A 20736-nucleotide genomic window follows, 5' to 3' on the forward strand; every position below is an offset into this window, starting at 1 on the left:
CAGGGAGCTAGTGAGGGCAGGAGAGAGGAGGGAACACTGGCCAGCCCCAAGCAGGGGCAGAGACTAGAGCCCAAAGTCAAGACCAAGACTCTGCATCTTGCTTGTTCATGCTCGGGGTTCCACGCTAGCATCTCCACTGCTTGAAAAAAGAGCCTCTTCCTGTGACCTCAACATTCTACTACCCTGAAAATATGCCACAAGGAGATGGAGCCAGTGATAAAGGGATGCCAGGAGTGGGGGAGGAGAGGCGCCCCTGGAGTAAATAAGGGAGAGAAAATGGGTGCTTTTTACTCTGCAGACCAGGGCTCAGGTCCCTTCCCCTCTCTTGGTGCTGGTCTGGGGCTGGGGGGCCTGGCTGCCCTCCCGGGCTTATGAACTAGAAGCAGTTACAGAAGCAGTTTAATTTGACCTTGTCTGCATGGGCTCTGAAATTCTGCCGAAGCATCCCGAGGTGAAACTGGCAAGAGTGGGAAGGAACTTTGGGCAAGCCCTGCCTTGGCTAAGAATCTACGAGATCATTTCAGAGCACCAAGGCAAGGGCTAGCACAAGGTTGAGGTCAACAGCCTGAAGGTTTTCTCTTGGAAAATGACTTGATAGGGGGTTACCTATTCACAACCTGACCAGGGCACAGTCAAGGTTACAGGGCTAGGGACTTGATTAAAAATGCCATTCAAATGATAAAAACTACTTCACCCCCCACCCATGAGTAGTTCATAAGTAAAAGGATAGTGCCTTATGAAGCTGATGGTAAAGCCTGAACAGAGACAGTAATCATTTCACTCCGCAGAGGCAGAACATGCTGGGGTTTACTATTCATGGTGTGCTATTTCTTACATTCACATCCTGTTGAATGTTACTTTTCAAAGTTCATATTTATCTCTGCAATTTTTTGCAAGCAAGATTAGCAAACGTGCACAAAACAGCTCAAAGAAAAAATTGCATACCTTACCAGATACTAATAATTTACTGTCTGTGTTTACTACTTATATGAGAGGGTAGTGCTCTTCAGGACAGGGTATATCAGATTGAATTTGGTAGGGGGGGAGCCTAGCATGGCTGTCAAATCACATGATTTGTCATAAATTATGTGAGCTATAGAGTTTTGTTTTCTTCATTAAATCCATCTTTTCTTTAAAAGGTAGAGTGATTCAATTTATTTATTTTTTGTCTGATGCAAAGGCTCTTCTTTAAAGACAGGATGTCCTTGAAAAGAAAGAATGTCTTAAAATGACAACAGTTGCCATGACTCTGTTTTATTGTCGTGATTAAGACACTGGGGTTTTGACATAAATCAGGTCCATTATCCCATTGAGAAACATAACCAGTGGTTAAGAAGCAGGCTAACAGGGCAAGCACTAGAAAGCTCCATATGAGTCTTCAGGAGGCTCTCTGAAAATCTGGCCATCCTAGTACCTCAGTTTATCCCAGAGCTCCTCTGCTGTGACTGTTATTTTGTCCTGTGAAAGAAAGGCAATTTTTTGGCTTTTGTTTTTCCCTTTGTATATGAAATTGTAAGAACTATATGATAGCCCCCCATCTCCAAGGAAGATCCCTGCACAGTAGAGTTCACAGCTAATAAAGAGGAGGTTGAGACATGCCAAGCTGTCCTAGTGAGGGGCCAGGTACACATTGCTAGATATTTGTATCCACTCATTTGCTCCATTGCGCGGCCATCTGAGAGAGACAGCCACTGAACACCCTTATAGAGGCAGATTACTTATGTTGGGGCCAGGCTGCTTCTCAGACAATAATGTTCAGAAATGATTGGAGGCATAGCACAGCGCAGCAGTTCTGAGGACAGACTTTGCCGTAGAAGGGCAGTAACCGGGTCACCAAAGTCTTTAATACTAACACTCTAGACAAACAAACCACACAACTAAGCAAATGCATACCAGAGATGCTGTTAACAGATCCTCCGGAGTACCACACTGGTTATACAGAATGGAAGTGGCTCATATCCTCCTGGGAATTAAAGGCCATAGGACTTCTAGACAAAAGGAGGACTATTTACCATAGAACCCTGGTAAATGTGACAGCTGAGTTCATCACCCTACCCATTGTAACTGCAGAGACCTGCATTCTCCAACCCAAAATTAGCCGACATAATTTATGATGTGCAACCTCCTTCATGTTGGATTTTAATATTTCATAACATTATGGAGTGGCTTCAATATTTTAAGGCAAAATTTAATATGATTGATAGGACATGACAACACACCTGTCTCCAAGATGTTCAGAGAAGCCTTTATCTAAACTTAAATTAATCTATCTTTATGTAAATATAGTAAAACATCATGACCTTTAATCAGTTCACTTAAAAAAATGCTTGTCCTATGCCTTGAGGACAGAATACAGATTTGTACAAGTTACAGTGGCCCTGGAAAATCCACATAAACAAGTTGTTTGGATGACATTGCATACTAAGCAGTATGGCATACAAGGTTTAGGTTTGAACCTCTCAACCATGTCTGAGGATGTAACTGTTTCATTCCCTGAAGGCACAGAAGGCATGGAGGTGTCTCCAGGCAACCAACATCCTGGCCTCAGATTAAGAAACAACAGAACTTCAGAGACATCTTCTGGTCACTCAGTCACCTGGGTCCTAAGTCATCAGGATATTCTGCTTGAATTGGAGATTCAAGCTGTGCGTGAGAGAAACATGAACTTGAATATGGAGAAAGTAGAAATAGGAGACAAGAAAGAGTTGTGTTTCTCAATTACTCTGTAAACTTTTTGGATAGTGTGCCACTTCACAGGGATTTGGGAAGAATTATCTCCGAAGTAATCATTTGGATACTGCTCTTGTAGAGTATGGAGTTGATGAATTAAAGCACTACATATGCATAGGCATGGCCAGTGGCCACATCATTCCTGGGATTGGGAAGTCTAAGAAAGAAAAGGCTAGAGAGAGGCTCATCTGTGCAGAATGTATAATCACAGAAATTCCGCTATGTTAACAAATGAAGTGAAGGAACAACAAACTAGTAATCCTAGCAGCATGTCAAAATGTTCCGCAAAGTTTGTATTGGAGTTATTGTGGAAAATCCCAGCTCTGTCTTTGATAATCTAGCCTGGGGCATGAAATGAAAACAGAACTACAGACTAAGAGAGGTGAGAGAGAAAGCTGCTGTGGGCTGCGGAAAACATAGCAAGCAGCTTTGCAAATGAAAGTTGACTTCTCTGCACTTCAGTGATCCAGAGACAACAGGGCAGCCTGATGCTGTGACCCTTCTGTCAGCAGCTGCGAAGATGGAGGAAACTCTCTGGGCAACAACAGACCCATTGCTCACTTTGTGCTTCTAGTACATTCCATCAAGTGACACAGGTCCCCACACACTGTTCTTGGAAGTATCCTATACTGGTCAACAGTCCCATTGTAAATCTCTTCCACATGTTCAATGGTTAGATTCTAGACAGGCCACAGCTTCTGCAGCTTGCTTCATGAGATCTGCTTCTTTTTCTAGTGCTTTTAGCAATCTTGGAACCTTACTGCCACTATAAAGACCAGGCTCTTAGAAAGGGGGTGGATATGGCCAAGGCAGACAAATAAGCAGGTGGCAGTCGCGACCTAGGCAATGTGGAAGGCATTTCAAGACTCGATGGAAGGTCTTCAGGGAATTTGGGTCCAGCAGGAAGAGGTGACTAGAATGTGGCAAACAAGCAAATACATCTAAACTCACAAGAGAGAATCAGGATGGACGATTCCGGCATGAGTGACTCCTTGGCTGACTTTAAGTATCATGTCGAGAGAGGATCCTGGGCCCAGCACATAGATACCCAGGATTTAAGCCAAGTGGATATTACAACGAGAGGAAGAGACTCCCGAGGGAAGAATGAAGAGTGCCGTTTGACAAAGGTTTGAGTTTTAGCATCACAGGGTGGTCAGACAGTCTGAAGCCACTTTGAGAAGAAACCAGAAAGGCACTGTGAGCCTCACAGGATACTTTCAAGAAGACTGTGTATTCTGAGAAGACTAAGTGTTGATATCCAGACACAAGCCAGAGAAAAGGAGCCAGAGGCCAGCGGAGAAGGTGCCACGGGAGAGAACTGACCAGTGCCAGAGGTGGCTGGTAGCACTGTGGTTGGATAGAGAGGGGACTGGGGACTGGCTATGACAGAAATCTTCAACAGTGGAATCCTATAATGTGGCAACTGGTAGAGGATAGACTGAAGCTCTACCTAGGGGGTGAGCAATTCTAATGAAAATCTAAGGCTGGGAGCCAGCAGGGAGAAGGTATGGTGATGACCTGGTTTTCAACTGGGAATATTTCTTGAAAAGCGGAGGGAATTTTTTTTTGTTTGCAATCTTTGAAATCATTTTTTCTAAAGCACCAAGAATGCTTTCAAAGAGGGGAGAATGGATGGATGGACCTGGAGACGCAACTCAAAGAGATCCTTAAAGGGACAAACACTGTACTATCTAGTAACAGGTGCTCAATGAATATTTAATGAGGCTATTAACAGTAAACCTAGTCAGTCATTTCACTGGAAATCCAGGGAATCCTGGCTGGAAGCAACTCCTCCTGTTGTGGTTTTGTTTCTTTGGACACACACACACACACAATTACAATGGAAGATAATGAAAGGAGAGAGTGCTTTCAGATGGACAGTTGGTCCTTATGTCTAGCCAAGCTGTGTTTAGACAAAGAAACAAGCGAATCAGAGGGCTGGGTTTCCTCTGTCTAGGATCTTCTCTGTTGATAATCCACTTGCAGAGGGATTGAGTTTTTAAAGGAACAATGCCTTTGAACTGACTAACCTTGAGAAACAAACAAGAGGAAGAGCCAGCCTAACTCCCCGCTTTCATGTAAATGAAAACTCCCACACACAAGAGCTGACATTCCAAGTCCAAGGGAATTTTTGCTAGACTTCTCCCAGCTTGGATAGTTCACTGGGCCAGGCTGAGACATCCTGTATCTGCCGCTGGACCTTTAACCTTACTTCTCAGCTTGACACTGTGACACCAACTTCCTTTTCCTCTGTGCCACACCCATCTATGTCTCACTACTGTTTTAAAAGTGTACTCAAGAGTGGCACACATATATCCTGCTCCCCTGTCTTCCCCTTTGAAATCACACAAATGACAACATTCCATTGATGATGAACTTGAGAGTCCCACAGCTGGAATCTTGTGTCCAGGATTTAGTGTCCCAAGGAGTTCCGGGTACTCTACAGGTAGAAGCATGGGGAGTTGGAAACTTTGAGGACAACCAGCTTCTTAATTTTAAGTCCTAACTTCCATTTCACTTCTTGGGGTCATTTAAGAATGCAGTGTTTTGACTTCTCGCAGACAATTGTTGTGTGTGCCTGTTTAAGTAGTGGTTGTTAGATCTGTGACCTCACTAAAATAATTTGTGCCTTCACTCAATTTATTTTTGTCTTGGTATTTGTATGTCTCTTCTGAGTACATCTCTATTTGCTATGTCAATCAGATTCACTGATGTGGCTAATTTACCCAGGGTTATGCAGAGTGATGACATCACTGAATCTGTACAAATATGACCCAGTCTTACTCAGCAGGGATGACACCCAATGACCTTCCATTCGATATGATCAAGTGATGGCACAAACACACACACACAATAATAAATAAAAATTTTTAAATAAAAAAATGAAGTAGAAGATATCAAGGAGGTGGGGAAGAAAATAACAAAGGCACAAGCCAGTGGTTTATCTTCATAAATGCACTATCAAAATGATTCGAGGAAGTCAGCAATGGTGGTACATCTCTTTAATCCTAGCACTGAGGATTCTGTGGTAAGTGGATCTCTATGAGTTTGAGACTAGCATAGTCAGTCAAAGTAAGCTCCAGAACACCCAAAGCTACACACACACACACACACACACACACACACACAAACATATATGCTATGTATGACCCAAGGAGGTTAAAAATATATAATGCTTACTAGTCTCTGCCCTTCATGTTAGGGGTGGGGACTAAATATATAATCTCTTTCTTCTTGTAATACTCAACTCCTAACCCAAAGTGTGTAAGAGATCAAGTCCGGAGATCAGGCCGAAGGAAAAGGCATGCTTTTTTCCTTCTGTAGAAAGACAGACACCCTTGAGCCAGTCTGTTTTAAATACACACACACACACACACACACACGCACGCACGCACGCACGCACGCACGCACGCATGCACGTGCGCACAACAAGGGTCCACCTCATCAACACTCAGTTCCTCCTCCAAAGCTTAAAGAAAAGTGACAGAAACAGAGCCACAGAAGGACTAGGTGAGATCTGCATTTCCCTTAGATTATGAAATCTGCAGGGAGCCCTCACACACTGTCAAACCATCATTACTGCTCATTGCCTGCCTTGTGCTCATGGACTATCCAGTCTTATTCTGTTGTTGTCTTTCTTCTTGTCATATTTGTAAAATACCATGGCACCTGCACCACAGAGGGCTGTAGACGGAGGCAAACACAGGAATATCACCTTGGCCTCCCCACTAAATTGACATTTGCGCTTTCTGTATGTGGAAAGTGTTATACTCCAGTGCCTGCCCTGGCCTTGGTTCTGCCCCAGGATCAAATATCAGGTTCCAGTCTGGGTGGAGAAAAGGTTGATGCAAATCTAACCAAACTGCCAAAAAACCTGACAGTGGAACTCAAGGCCACTCAAGCGCTCTGTACCTCCCTCAAATGCAGAGCAAACAAGATGAACCATTGTTCAACTGTCCCATCATTACTGAATGTTCCTTCCTCTGTCAGGATGTGCCTGTCCCTGTCCACCGGTGTGCATTTCCACTCCCTGCTCTTTGTCATTCTATATGGTTTTTCTGGCTTGCTATCCACACATTCGTCTTAGTAAATAACGGTAAAGAGGAATTATATTCCTAGGGACTGATGGTACTTAGTGAATGAAAATTTATATCCACAGGTCACATTCAGGGTGTAGAAAATGAATGGGATTCCATCCAGACTTTGATGTGCCTCTGGGATTCTAAGGTCCACTGCTGTGCTTTGGACCTTACAGTGTTGTTTGCCACTCAAAGGTCAAGGGTGCATCCTCTAAAGCTGGTTAGAAGCTTATGAAAAATGTTATGATCTGAGATTTGTATATGACTCGAAGCCAGTAAGATATGTAAATTAAATTCTTAATTTATTTGGCAACTACTACATCATATTCCTAAGAAGACAGTTGGAAATCATCAGAACATATCTACTGTTAGCAAGTCAAAATGGCTGCAAGGGGTATGTCATCAAGTCCCTGCCATGCTTCACAATGAAATGTAAAACTTGCCCCGTTCATAGACCACCTCCTTATTCTTACGAGTATGCACGCCATCTCTCTCTTGCATCAGCAGGGGGAAAATGTTGCATAACTCCAGGTAGTGGTTTCTTCAAACTTAATGAAAACATGTCCTTTCTCTTATTCCTACCCAGGGTTTGTTACACAGGCAAGATCTTCAGGGACTATAGACAGAATCCTTAGAAGTCACTAAATACTGCATACTCATCCAAAGGGAAGAGCCTCTGCTCCAAGGACGCTGTATATTTATATTCTCAAGTCAGTCACCATGTAGTGAAGGATGGCTGGGCACAGGGCAGAGAAGCTTCTTAGTAGGGCTTGTCCAGAAACATATTTAGGAGAAAGCACACTTGGCTGCCTCCTGTGTGCTTTCAAGTAGTTGCCCACATACATTCCTAAGATCACTCTCAGCAACTTGTCCCTAGTGCTTCCAGAAAGGGTCCATTTAGTATGTCTCTCCCTGCTGGATAACACATTGCTGAGGATGATGTCTCATTTTTTACATGTGCCCAGCACCCAGAAGGTGCCTGCTTCCCCTAGACATACAGATGCTTGGAACAGTGCAAAGAAAGAAGGCAAAGTCTATGTCATTTAAAAGCAACAAGCCATGAAAGGAGAATGAGCCTCAACCCTGGAAAAGGAGCCAAGGGAAGGAAAGGAGCACAGTAGGAATGACCATGGTGTGGGAATGTTAGAACTTTCATGCATGTCAACCTTTCTTGAGGGGTGATGAGCAGTAAGAACCTAGAAAAACATAGGAAAGAGTAAAGAATGCTTTAAAGAAAACAAGAGTTTCTTCCCAACTAGAACCTCCACAGATAGGTTTGGGAAGTAAGATTGGAAGGCAGATTTCAGAAGCAATACAAAGACTAAGATGAAGAGGGGAATGATATGGAATGGAAGTCATTAGAGAAACAATAGCAAAGAAACATACAAGTTAACGGGAGGTGCTTTGGGGATATGCAGGATTGAACTGCAGAAGAGATCAAACTGTTAGCAGCATGGGTTGCTGGAAGTTGGTACAGCAATCCAAGCAGGGGTGGGTGCAAGCCAGGTCCACAGGCTGCCTGTAAGACTTCTGTCCAAGCTCAGTGGAGGTAAGCATGGCAGCCCGCTCCGTGCGGCAGGGACATTACTAAGGCCGATGCACAGACTAGACATGCCTTGTGAGTGGAAGACAGAGCATGTGAGGGAAGCTTGCATTCTCATTTTTTAAAGCAGCAGCTAAATTTTTGATATGAATAAAAAAGACAGTTAATCATTGCAGCTGGTCAAGAAGGAAAATAAAGAATCAACTGACCTGTATAGAAAAGAAGGGAAAATAATACCAGAAGTCATGCCAGATGGGATTTATTTTAATGAAAAAGTAATGACAACTATTGGTGTGGCCCAGTTAAAATGCGCATGTAGGCAATTTTAAAATTCTCTCTCTATTCCACTACTAGGCATGACACATTCTTCTCTATTTTGTTTATTTTTTTTTTCAAGATAAGGTTTCTCTGTGTAACCTAGGCTGTCCTGGAATTTTCTCTTTAGACGAGGCTGGGCTCAAACTCAGAGATCTGCCTGCTTCTGACTTCCTAGTGCTAGGATTAAAGGCATGTGCCACCATACCCAGCTTGTATCCACTTTCTTAACACTGAAACTTTGCCCTTTGCAGACCTGCAATAAATATTTAATTTAAGTCTTCACGCACACGTGTGTGTTTCTGGAATCCATTATACACAGAAGTATAGGCAATCATGCAAATGTGTGTATGTCAAGCCAAGAAGTCATCCTCAGGAGCCATCTACTTTATTTTTTGAGATGTCTCTTATCTATTAGGAGGGGCAGCCCAAGTAATCTACTTGTCTACAGTTAACCCGGTGCTGGAATTAGAAACCCACACACCACTCCTGGCTTTTTACATTTGTTGTATGGCTCCAATTCAGGCCCTTGAAAGCACTTTACCAACTCAGCCATCTCCCCAGCCCTTAAGTCTTGTTTTAAACTGACAAAACAATCTTTAGGGCAGTGAGCAATTTCTGAGGTCACCCTCACCAGCCATCAGATTCAGTGGAAGGAAGAAGGTGGCACCCCTGTTTTAGACTGAGTTACTTCAAGTTAAAGCACTCTCTAACTTTGTAACCCATGAGTCAGAAGGTCTTCAGAATTCAAAGCAGTATATCTTTCCACATTAGACCTTGGTCAAAGAAAAGTATGAGGGCTGGCTAGGTCACAGACACTATAGTTCAGCACAGCCAGGGAACCATCCACATGCATTCCTGGGGCAGGACATTTTCTCTACATTCAGCAATCAGCTTATAAATAGAAGCCGATTATAAGAAGCACTCATGGCTCTTCTTGGCTTAGCTGCCTCTGCTGTGAGCCCAGACCTATTCAACATCCTTGCCAAACCTAGGTGAATACAGGGGTGGGCAACCTTTTGAGGCTAGATGGAGACCGACATGGCCTTGCCAGAAAGATAGACTGTATCTTCAATTCTAAATGACTTCTGTTGTACATGGTGGTTACTTCTGCACTGCCGTCCTGCCCTGGATGTCCCAGTATGGTGTACTGAGATGAAAGTGAATCACAACAGGGAAGGTTCTGCTCACATAAGGCGCTTTGGGGAAAAGGAAGGAAAAAGTCAGCATTCCAGTTTGAGGTCCTGATAAACCATGAATTAAAATGTGTGTGGCTGAGAAGATGGTTTGGTAGGTAAAGTGTTTGCAGCATGAGCATGGAGGATCTGGGTACTCATATTTTTGGTTTGTTTGCTTTTGTTTTAAGATGTCAGGTGTAGTAGTGCATGTCTGTAAATCCAGCCCTGTGTCAGGTGAGACAGGCAGATCTAAGTCTTGCTGGCCTACCAGTCCAGGCTCAGTGAGAGACCCTGTCTGGGAAAAAGAGAGGTGGAAGAAAAACCTAAAGAAAAAAATCCTAACATCAACCTTTGGCCTCTACACAGGCCCACAGGTACACAAAGACCTAGACACACACACATACAACCATCCTACCTACTTACCTACCTACCTACCTCCCCCTCCCTCCCTCCCTCCCTCCCACCTCCCTCCCTCCCTCCCTCCCTCCCTACCTACCTTCAAAAACAGTTTGGATTCAGCATAATTAAGGCAAAGGACTTTCCAAGTCCTAATTTTTTGGAAATAAGAATCCAATGAGACCTAAGTAAAATAGACTACCTCTTTAGCGTTGCACCAACTCTTTTACGAGCTCCAACCTCTGATGAGTTCCACGTGGCTATCTGATAAGCTCTTCATTTCCTAGAACCTCTAACAGGGAAAGTAGGCTCTGTGCTGTAGGAGTGAAGCACATTCAGAACCAGTATTCAACATTTTGCCTTCACAGGACTGGCATGCCCATGGGGACGTGCAAGGACAGGAAGATGGGTTCCTTTTCCAAAGCTAGTTGAACCTGGGGTTGAAGAGATGTAACCTGGTCTACCTAAGCCTTTTGCCACTACTGATTGTCAAGGCAGCCAATGCAAATGAGGTAGGGGGCTGTGGTTTTTTTGATGGGCATGCCACACCATGGAGGAGGCAGGGATCCCAGCTGATTTTTCACAAACATAAAATTCTGCTAATTCCTTTCTACTAGCTTATATTCCATTTGGATAGTAGGTAAGCAAAAGTTACTGTCTTTAATGGAACTTTAGTGAAGAGGAAAGTCTATTTCCTTGAAGAGAGCCATTTTCTAATTTTTCTAATGCTCTGGCTCTCAACCTTCCTAATGCTGCGGCCCTATAGCACAGTTCTTCATGTTGTGGTGACTGTCTCACTCATTCAATTATATCCATTGCTACTTCTACAATTACAGTAGTAATTTTTCTACTGTTAAGAATTGTAATGTAAATATCTGTGTTTTCAGATGGTCTTGGGTGACCCCTGTGAAAGGGTTGTTCCAGTACCAAAGGGGTCACAACTCACAGATTGAGAACTACTGTTCTGAAACCTCCATAGCAAACCCAAAGTGTCCATGCCTGGATGAGGCACACATCTCATGCCTTTCTGCCTGTTCACTGTGTGTGCTCATGACAGCAGTGGTTTATAGGGGTGGGGTGACTTTTCCAAGGCCCTTTTCTTGGTGAGATACTTGTTCTAATGACACAGATAAGAGCAAACTAGAACCCCAGTTCAAAAGGAGTTTCTTCTGCCTCAAAGCCCACATTTTACCTCAAAAAGTATCCCTATTCCCAGTTTCAGACTAGAGAGCATCAGTTCATAATGATCCAGGTTACCATTTGATATTCCATTTGGTAAGAGAGGCAGAGGATATAGTTCAGTTGGCAGGTGGCTTGCCTTGTATGCCCAACACACCAGATTCAATTCCCAGCACCAAGTAAATGATCCATAAAGGCATATACCTATAATCCAGCACCAGAGAAGGTGAATCAAGGTCATCCTGGAATACATATAGCAAGTTCAAGGCCAGTCTAGAGAGTAAGGAAGAGAGGAAAGGTACAAGAAAGAGAGAAACAGAACAACAAGGCTGTGTCTTCCCTGATTTCCTCCCACAAGCCAGGTTGCTATGCCTGGACCGGCTTTCCCACTTACTGTCCACCCTAAAAAGACATCTGAATGTACTTAAAGTCATCCCTCTCCAGTCACTTCTGTGGCCTCTGAATATGGAACGAATGTTAGGGAAAAGAGCATCTTCATGTGTTAAATTAACCTAGACTGCAGAGCAGAGATGAGTCCAGGATCTATGCAGCCATCTCTGCCTCAAGGCAAGAGGGCTTCAGGACTGCAAACCAGGTTTCTACATTAGAGCTTTCCCTGCACGCAGGCGTCCCTGAGCAAGGGAGAGCCTACCTCCCTTCCCCACTGGGAAGCTCCATAGTAAAGAACAGCTTATCCACTTGCCCCTTTACCCACTCTGAGGAGCCTAATGCACAGACGTTCCCTCAGCATATGGAATAAAATGTTGACCCAATTAATGTTGAACTGCAGCCAGCATCTCTGGCTCCAAGGTGCCTCGACTGTGGGAGAGCCATTGGGAAGCTAGTAATTTCATGCACTCCCTCTCCATGCTGGCTCTTAGGCTATCTACAGTGATAGAACACCCCAAAGCAGGCAGTTTCTCTACAGTCCTACCTGTCAGAGGACCAATCAAGGCACACATACCATATTACAGGACACATAGGAATACTGGGAAGTATGTGACATTTTAATACAAATGCAGATAATGAAACCTCAGACTTCTGGAGATGCTAGGCACAGAGCACAAGGCAAATCAATTTATAAATTCAAACCAGTGGCAATTTTCTTCTTCATAGTAAGTTCTCTGGAATACTGGCATGGCCTGTTAACTCTCCCAACCCATGTGAGCATGTCTATACACATAAGTACTTATGTGGTAGGTATACATCTACATATAACAAGCACGGATGCATACTATCATAACTTTTAAGATTCGGCATTTTCTCAACACAATCAAAGAAGGAGTTTGAGGACTGCTGGCACACCAATTTGGTCCTTTCTGGGACTTTGAGAGTGTTCACACTTACAAAGGTCAAAGAAGGGATGCCTTTGCTCTGTGAGTTTTAACTGGAAAAGTAAGGTAACAGCCTTGTGTCAAAAAACATGGATAAGACACTCTCCCTAAAGGCAATGTTTTAATACATCAGCGATCACTGTGGTTTATTTCTTTTTCCCCAGCTAAACTTGGTAGGCCATTTTTTTCACTTAAGATTAGCTCATGTTTTCTGGAGATACCAAACCTTTGTAATTATATTTTAATGGTCACAGAGAGTGAGTGTACACCATCATTCACTTGACTGTTTACCTATTGTTAGGGTGTTAGCATTTCTCACACCTTCAAATTGAACTGAGTGTGTTTTTATCGGTGTTATTAATTTAAAACAGTACAGAGATGACACGGCATCGCTAATCTAAAACTACAGGGTTTATATATTTACAGTTCACATTTGATTATGAAATTAAATTTGAGAGTAATTAAGACATTTATATTCTACACAGCTCAACAGCATCTAGATCTCCCTGAGCTAGGCAGGCCCAACCATGACTCGCCACTTTCCAAAGCATATCTCCATGAAGTCTAATACAGGTTATGAACTCTCGCTGCTCTGCAGGTAAGGGTCACCCAAAGGACCAGCGCCTCCAGCTCTGTGGAGCTACCTACCCAAGGAAGCCATGTTATAGCCATCCAACACTCACGATCACCTCAAGCTTCAAGGCAACCCTTAGTTTGTGCACCAGTGACAAACATGTTTCAGGACCACTTCCATAACCCACATCTGATACATGATATGAGAAGGCCAGGAGACCAACTCATTTACTTTTCAGTTGTCTGATACTTTATTATTGTTGTTGTTGTGGTGGTGGTGCTATTATTATTACTAAAGAAAGGGCCTTACTAAGTATCACTGGCTAGCCCAGAACCTGCTGTGTAGACCAGGCTAGTCTCAAACTTGCAATGATCCTCCTGTCCCAGGTTCCTGGGTATTTGAATTGCAGGTACATGCCACCATGCCTGACTTAGCTGACACTTTTTGAAGTTGACCATGGGTCATGCCAAGTGAATGTTATTCAAGAGACTTATGGTACAGGCCACCAGCTGTGCCCTTCAGAGTCTCAACCTATAGTATGACGATAGCAATGGAGTCTCCCCAGCAGGCAAGGGGATCTAGCAGGTCAAATGAGAAGATGGAAGTGCAATGCACAAGCATAGGTTGGCATAGGGAGAGCATGTATAGGGTCTAGATAGATGGCTCAGTATCTTGCAGAGGACCCAAGCTCAGTTCCCAGTACCCATGACAGGCAGCTCACAAAGGCCCATAATTCCTGCTCCAGGGGTTTCCAATGCCTCTAGCCTTCTAGAGCATCTCTACTCATACTCATACAAGTAATTAAAAAGACAATAAAAATTCATCTTCAAACATGCCCAGCAGGAACACGGCCCTAGGGTCAACCCTTCATACAGGCCCCCAAAAGCAAAGAACTTACTTATTATTTATCTTCATTTTCACTAGTAATGGAATAGTGTTTTACATACTTAGCAACTCTGTAAAGCCTAAAGAGCTGAGAGTTTTGCTTTTTACTACTTTGCTTTCACCACCAGCAATTAATTCCTCTGATTTGTTTTATGAGTTTGATGGTCTGGTCTAACACTCAGCAAACCAGCAGAGTGATGTAAGAAATTATTTCAGTGCAGTTCCTGGCAAATCCTGATGATGAATAGTGAGGCAGGACAAACTTACTCAGACACACATTTTTCAGGAGTGGCAGGGAAAAGGCTGAAAAATTACTGGTAAATTGCTTTTTGTAAAAATGCTCTCTCTTTCAAATTTTCCCTAGTATGAAGGTCTCCTTCAGAATGATGGCACAATACATTCTGACACACCTAGATGGCAAGGGAGCCAAAGAACAGTCACAGATAAGAAAATTAAATCCTAACCCCCATTCTTATGTTCCCAGTTGGCAATGCTCTTCCCCCACACCAACTTCTGAGTCTATGTCTTTTACTTGTTGGGATAAGTGTCCCTGAAAGACAGCTATTATCTGTGCTGGCAGCCTTGCACTGCCCCATCCCCGAGGCACAAGCTCCTCCTCCACCGTATGAGCCTTCATATTAATGTATTACATCTCTGGTCCAGTCTACTCCTATTCCCCCCTCTCTAAAACTGTCCTGGAGGTTGAGTTTCAGATTATAGACATCTGCAGATATCCCCAGGACCTACTTGAAAGCCTTGGTTCTGAGGACATAACTCTGGGACAATAAAAGCCTTGGGCACTCATGGTTGGAAAGGCCAATGCAGGGCTGCCATGGTGCTGGTGCTCACTTGGTGACATTGCTGATTGTCACACTGGTAGGAAGGCATGCTTCCTTTCTCTGTTCTGGAGAAGCCAGGGCTGCTGCTGACTGTGGCTGCTGAGCAGTGTGCACTGCGCAGAGCCCTCCAGCATCAGCGGGTCACCTGCCTTGCCTACCATAGAGCAGCAGATGAGTAACCCTGGTCTAAATTGAACCAAAGGCTGCACAGATTATTTTAGGGTACGCCCTAACCTAACTATCCATTAGTGTTTGGCGTTATTATGAAGAATTGGGAATTGGATTTGCCTCTGATTATTTCATGCTGTGAATACCTATGGGGGCTTGCAAGGTAGCAAAGGCCAGGGTGGCACAAGTCTAATCCACTGCAGAGAAGGCAGAAGTAATGTGATACCACTAAGCCAAGGGCTTGGAGTTCCTCTCTTCCTCTTCTTCAGCAAGCCACTATACCTGCTGGCCTACAGTGCTAAGGATTATGGACAGGGCAGGCATTGGACCTGTATATTGGACATCTGGGTCTGTTGGAAACAGTGTGAGCTCCGAGTATGGTGGGTCATGGCCTACTTGTGCTTTCACCTGTTGTGTGAGGCTGAACAAGTGGCATGCCATACCTCTGTGACACGGGAATGTTGACACCAATTGTAAAGAAAATAAACATCTACCACCCGTTCCCTGACCTCATAAGTAGTGAGCACTCTGTAGTTCTCCATTGCCATGTATTGCCCAAGAATGTCTCTTCCAGGTCCCTGGGATAGACTCTTACTTATAATGGCACCACTGTCACCATCACTACCCCTGCAAATCCTCTGCCTCAGAACAGAGCTTGAGTTTTGTTGACACTGGGCTGGGTAATATGGTTTTTACTGACCTTGACTCATCTCTGTGACTTTGCATCCTTTAACACTGGGGTTCTGATTCCAGAGCCTCTTGTATATCCTCATCCAACCAGCCGACCACTTTACTTTCAAATGTCAGGAGAAAGCTAGTTCACAAACAGTACACTTAACTCTATAATCTGTTTGTTTTTGTTATGCCAAACCCAGGATTGAACCCAGGTCCTCATACATACTGAGAAAATGCTTTATCTCAGACCTACTTTTTACTTTATTTTGAGACAGGGCTCATTAGTTTGCGCTGCCTGGCCTTGAGCTCACTCTGCAGCCCAAGCAGGCCTTACACTTGTGATCTTCCTGCCTCAGCTTCCTAAGTAGCTAGAAATAGAAATTTGCCAATCTTCCCTGTATCTTGCTTCAAGTGCAGCCCCCAAGAAAGTTCTTCGGTGTGCAATAAGCAGCTGCGAATCTGCTTATCTAATAAAGGGAAGGCACTTACCCTCCTGGAGTTCCCCAGAGAATCATTGGCCACCTGCATCTCTTTAGCTGCATTTAATAGCTCAGCCTGAGATGAATCTGCATGATTAACAAAAAGCCTCCTGATTTTATTTTCTTTCAGCATTTAAATGCTAGAACAACTACCATTGTTGTCATTTTTTTCAGGGGTTGTGATCAAAACATAAAATTTGATTCTAGAATGAATAATTTATTTTTTAAAGTAATTTCCAAATACCATTCTCCATGGAATCACAGAAAAGAGATGGTATTGCTGTTTTTGTAGACTCAGGGAAACCCACGTTACGTTCATGACTGATGTTTCTAGAAGCCATGCTCCCCACCATGACTTATCCCCAGAGATAGCCCTGTGGGGGAGTATGGCTGGCTCCCCACAGTCCATTGACTGACCCTGTTTCCTGCTTGCAAGGCCACATCTATCTGCTCAGGACCTAGAATCTTCAGTAAGTCTTTAATACTGCTAGATTCCAATAATAGATCAGTCACGTCATCCGCAAAACAAAACAAACAAAAAAAGGTAAAAAGCCTAAACTAAATAAGTTGCATTTGGTAAACCATCTGCCTACGGAGTGGAGACACACATGTGAAAAGATAATTTGCAAAGCTGATGAGACAGTGTCATTGGGCTGCTTGATGAATATAGTAAAACAGGTTTGTCTAATGGGGAAACAAACATTACTATCAAACGAAAAAACGAGTGTATCCCACATGGAAAAGTAAGCAGGCTTTAATATTGAGAAACATTTCATGCTGTGCCTGCCAGCAACTCCCCGCCTGTCTGATTTTCCTTAACATAAAGGCCAACCTCACCTGTTTAAAAATAATTAGGAAGCCGGCAGCCGTAATTTGGCTGGAAGTCCATTCGGCTGCGTTTGTGTGTGTGCTTCTGACCCACTGATGCTTCTGTTGCTGTCTCTGTATGCAGGCACCATGGTCAGCAAAGACTCAGGCAGATGCATACTCACGACACCAGAGCGGGAAGTGGAGCCAGCAGCCTGCCTGGCCCTGGAGATGAGATATGCCCTAGACCCCAACCGGCAGATCAAAAAGCGGAACAAAGCCCTGCAGGTGCGCTTTAAGGATATCTGTGAGGCCCAGAATGAGCAGAGGGACACACAGCAGTCTGCAGGACCTCTGGGGGAGAAGCGAGAAGCCAAGGCTGTGTCCTGTAGGGCGGCATACCGTAAGTATATGACAGTGCCCGCCCGCCGATCCATTCCCAATGTCACCAAGAGCACGGGTGTGCAGACCTCACCAGACCTTCGCAAGTGTTACCAGACATTCCCGCTGGACCGCAAGAAAGGCAGTCTCAAAAGCCTGCCAGCTGCAGATGCCTTCAAAGGCCAGAACAATGGGTTTCTAGCAGATTCAAAAGAGAAGAGCGAGGCAGGACTCATGGAGGACTCCCGGCCTTGCAGTGCAGGGAGGATTCACAAGACTACAGCATTGGTTTTCCATTCCAACGAGCATGTGAATGCACTGGACCAGCCTTCTGGGGTCAACTGTGCAGAGCTCTGCAAGACTCCAGACATGCTTGGCTACCCTGAAGCTCTAGTGCAGAACTCCCGGCCTCCCTCTGAGGAGCCCATCCACCAGCTGCAGGGGAGAGCTAAGCCAGACAGGAGCAGGCTGGACTCAGAGGAGCCCACTCCACTTGCCCATGGAAGGGTGTTTAAAACAGAGGTCGCCACTGTATACCTGCCTGCCACCAGTACCAGGGCCCCTGAATCTAGCTTGTCAAACTCTGCTGCTGCCAGCCAATGGTCTCTCTGCCCTGCAGATGAGGAGCAGAAGAGGGCCACCCACTTCAATGGGCTGCAGGCATCCACTGGCTCTGCTCTGGCCTGCTCACCCCCAGTGCAGTGCCTGTCCCCAGAATGTAGCGAACAGCCCCTGCAGAACCAGCCCAGCCCTACAGCTGGGGTAGGGGATGAAGAACGCCAACAAATTGTGCCTCACACAGAAGTGGTAGACCTCAAGGCCCAGCTGCAGGTGATGGAGAACTTAATCAGCTCTAGCCAGGAGACCATCAAAGTGCTGCTGGGAGTCATTCAGGAGCTGGAGAAAGGAGAGGCCCACCGGGAAGGGTATGTATGTTGACTGTGTCTTATTTCCTGCAGGCTTACCATTTGCAGGCCCATCAACAGCCCCAAAGTCCCATTCCTAAGAAGTCTAATGCCAGTGTTTTATATTCGGTGTCAGGGCTACAGTCTGAAGAACTAGTGAGTTTCAAGGGACACGGGTGTGTTGAAGGCCAGGCTTCCTGACACACTCACCTCTGACATTCATTTGTTGGTTAGCGTTTACCCATCTGGACTTGGTTTCCAGTTCTACCTGTATATACTGAGTTGATGGGTCTTCCTTGTGATCTATTCAGATTAATGTTTCTGATCTTCATGAATTGTAATACACAAATCAGTTCAAAATATCTAAATAGGACGCCACTTGATTCTTAGGAATCCCATTATAGAAGAGGGGGAAAACAAATCATAGGGCAGTAGGAAAAAGAAATTATAACAAGTGATAAATGATTTCAATGGAATCGGTATTCTGAACCATATAGTCTTCAGTTTTCATTCTTTTCCTGGAGCATACAGAAGCAGATCCCCTCTTTAGACATGCCCTATTTGTAGGTGATTAGGAGGCATACACCGGTACCCATGAGTTGTCTTTGGTGTCCATTTGGACTACAACACGGCCCAACATCAACGAGGGCTTGTTGGACTTGACCAACTTTGATCATCCAAGCTAGGAAACACATGTCCCCAAGCCCTCACTGTGAACAAGGCTGCCAGGGCTGGTTCTGTGCGTTTTCAAACAGTGCCCATGGCTCACCAGCCTTCATCTGACCTACCAAGCCTTTTCTTTTCTACCCTTTGAAACCACCTCATCTACTCCACCCTATGTTTTGGAGGTTGGATGTGAGGCTGTGCTCTCTTGTCCATGTGACTGGTGCCCTTTACTCTGTGGCTGAAGTGAGCTGGCAGCAGCGTGACGAAGGGAAGCCAGGTAATACATTATCACTGCAGCAAAACACCCAGACTCAAAGATCCTGTGGAGGATTTCTGTGGTTGAATTAGGCAGAGTCTGCTTATTTATAAGCAGTGGAGAAGGAACAGCCTCTGCCTTCCAGGGCAGTAAGTAAAGTCAATGCACTGGTTTCACTGGCAAGGCACTTGGTGCTTATCCTACCTTGACTTTGGCCATTCCAACATGGAGCAAATGGTCTGTCCACAAGAGGAGCTACTTCTTAGTATCAACCCTACCTCTGGCCAATAGTTAAGATTCCATTAGCTAGGAAACAAAAGGACTAGCCTTATGTAAAATAACCTAATGGAACGCTAGTAATCAAGCAGGAAGCTTGTTCAATGCTGAGATGCCATCTCCATTTTCATCCATTTCAGTCATTTGTTTTTGAATCCATGTATCCAAAAGTCACACACCAGGGAAGTTGGACTTAGGCATTGGCAGGTTATGAAAATGAGAGGGCCAAACAGGAACCAATCCTGGACTTTGACATAGCTGGTAGTCACTGGAGCTAGACAGCAACATAAAAGGATGTTACCAACACCAGGTAGAAAATAAACCTCACCAAGGGGTATGAAGCCAGATGTATATAACAATGGTAAGGTGTGTACCCACTGGGAATCACACTCAAACAGAAACATCTATGAGCACCCTAGGAAGGGAAAACAATGCTATTAGAACAAGCATGGAACTTTGCTTCAGTAGGGTCTTCTAGCTGCCCAGAAGCTCTCTGTGACTAGCCAACTGGGTTCAAGTTGGTTAAGATATGTCTGGATGGGACTTCTGGCTCTGGTGACTTGGAAAGGGTGGTATTGCTCTGTAACTCATCTGTAACTCTGAAACTCACCACCCAGAAAATGGGATATCTACTCATCTTGCAGTGGATTGAGAGTTTCACGGGTGAATCTCAGTTGCATTCATCCCAGTGACAGATTCTGAACTGGGTAATGTCTGCCAGTGTCTGTCTATGTGTTGATCTTAATGACTAATGGTTTTGGTTAGGAGGAAGAGGGTCTGAAGAACACTTGGCCCCATGCCGGAGTCCAGTGTAATGAATGCATCCCCATATGTTGGTCACGAAGGGTACTATTCATCATGACCATGGAAACCCTGGGAATTCTCTGAGTATAGTGGCTGCTAGCCACCTATGCCTAATGAAACACATACTCAAGTTAATTACAGTTAGTTATCCTTGATCATTCACTCCTAACCAGGGTTTAAGAGCTTGGATGTGTCAAACAGAAGACAGAGAAAGGGGTCTCCTGTCACAAAAGGCCCTTTCCTCCAGTATCCCCAAGTATGCATAGT

General features: G+C 44.5%; 2 protein-coding genes across 5 annotated transcripts in view; one reads left to right on the top strand and one right to left on the bottom strand.

Annotated features, from left to right (window-relative positions):
- The window catches only part of Dock1 (dedicator of cytokinesis 1), a 495662-nt gene that overhangs the window by 232793 nt on the left and 242133 nt on the right, over positions 1-20736 (bottom strand). The gene's annotated exons all lie outside the window — the stretch shown is intronic.
- The window catches only part of Insyn2a (inhibitory synaptic factor 2A), a 57458-nt gene that overhangs the window by 872 nt on the left and 35850 nt on the right, over positions 1-20736 (top strand). For 2 of the 3 annotated variants that reach the window (XM_040752590.1, XM_040752601.1), the window contains exon 1: positions 17296-18488. In XM_040752590.1, coding sequence (XP_040608524.1) covers positions 17299-18488 — 1190 coding nt within the window. In that variant the 5' untranslated portion in view covers positions 17296-17298. Of the gene's footprint in view, positions 1-17295; positions 18489-20736 lie in introns of those variants that run through there. The other variant, XM_005064272.4, reaches the window with a different exon arrangement.

This window comes from Mesocricetus auratus, unplaced genomic scaffold, assembly GCF_017639785.1.
Source record: "Mesocricetus auratus isolate SY011 unplaced genomic scaffold, BCM_Maur_2.0 Super-Scaffold_4256, whole genome shotgun sequence".
NCBI classification, from domain to species: Eukaryota; Metazoa; Chordata; class Mammalia; order Rodentia; family Cricetidae; genus Mesocricetus; species Mesocricetus auratus.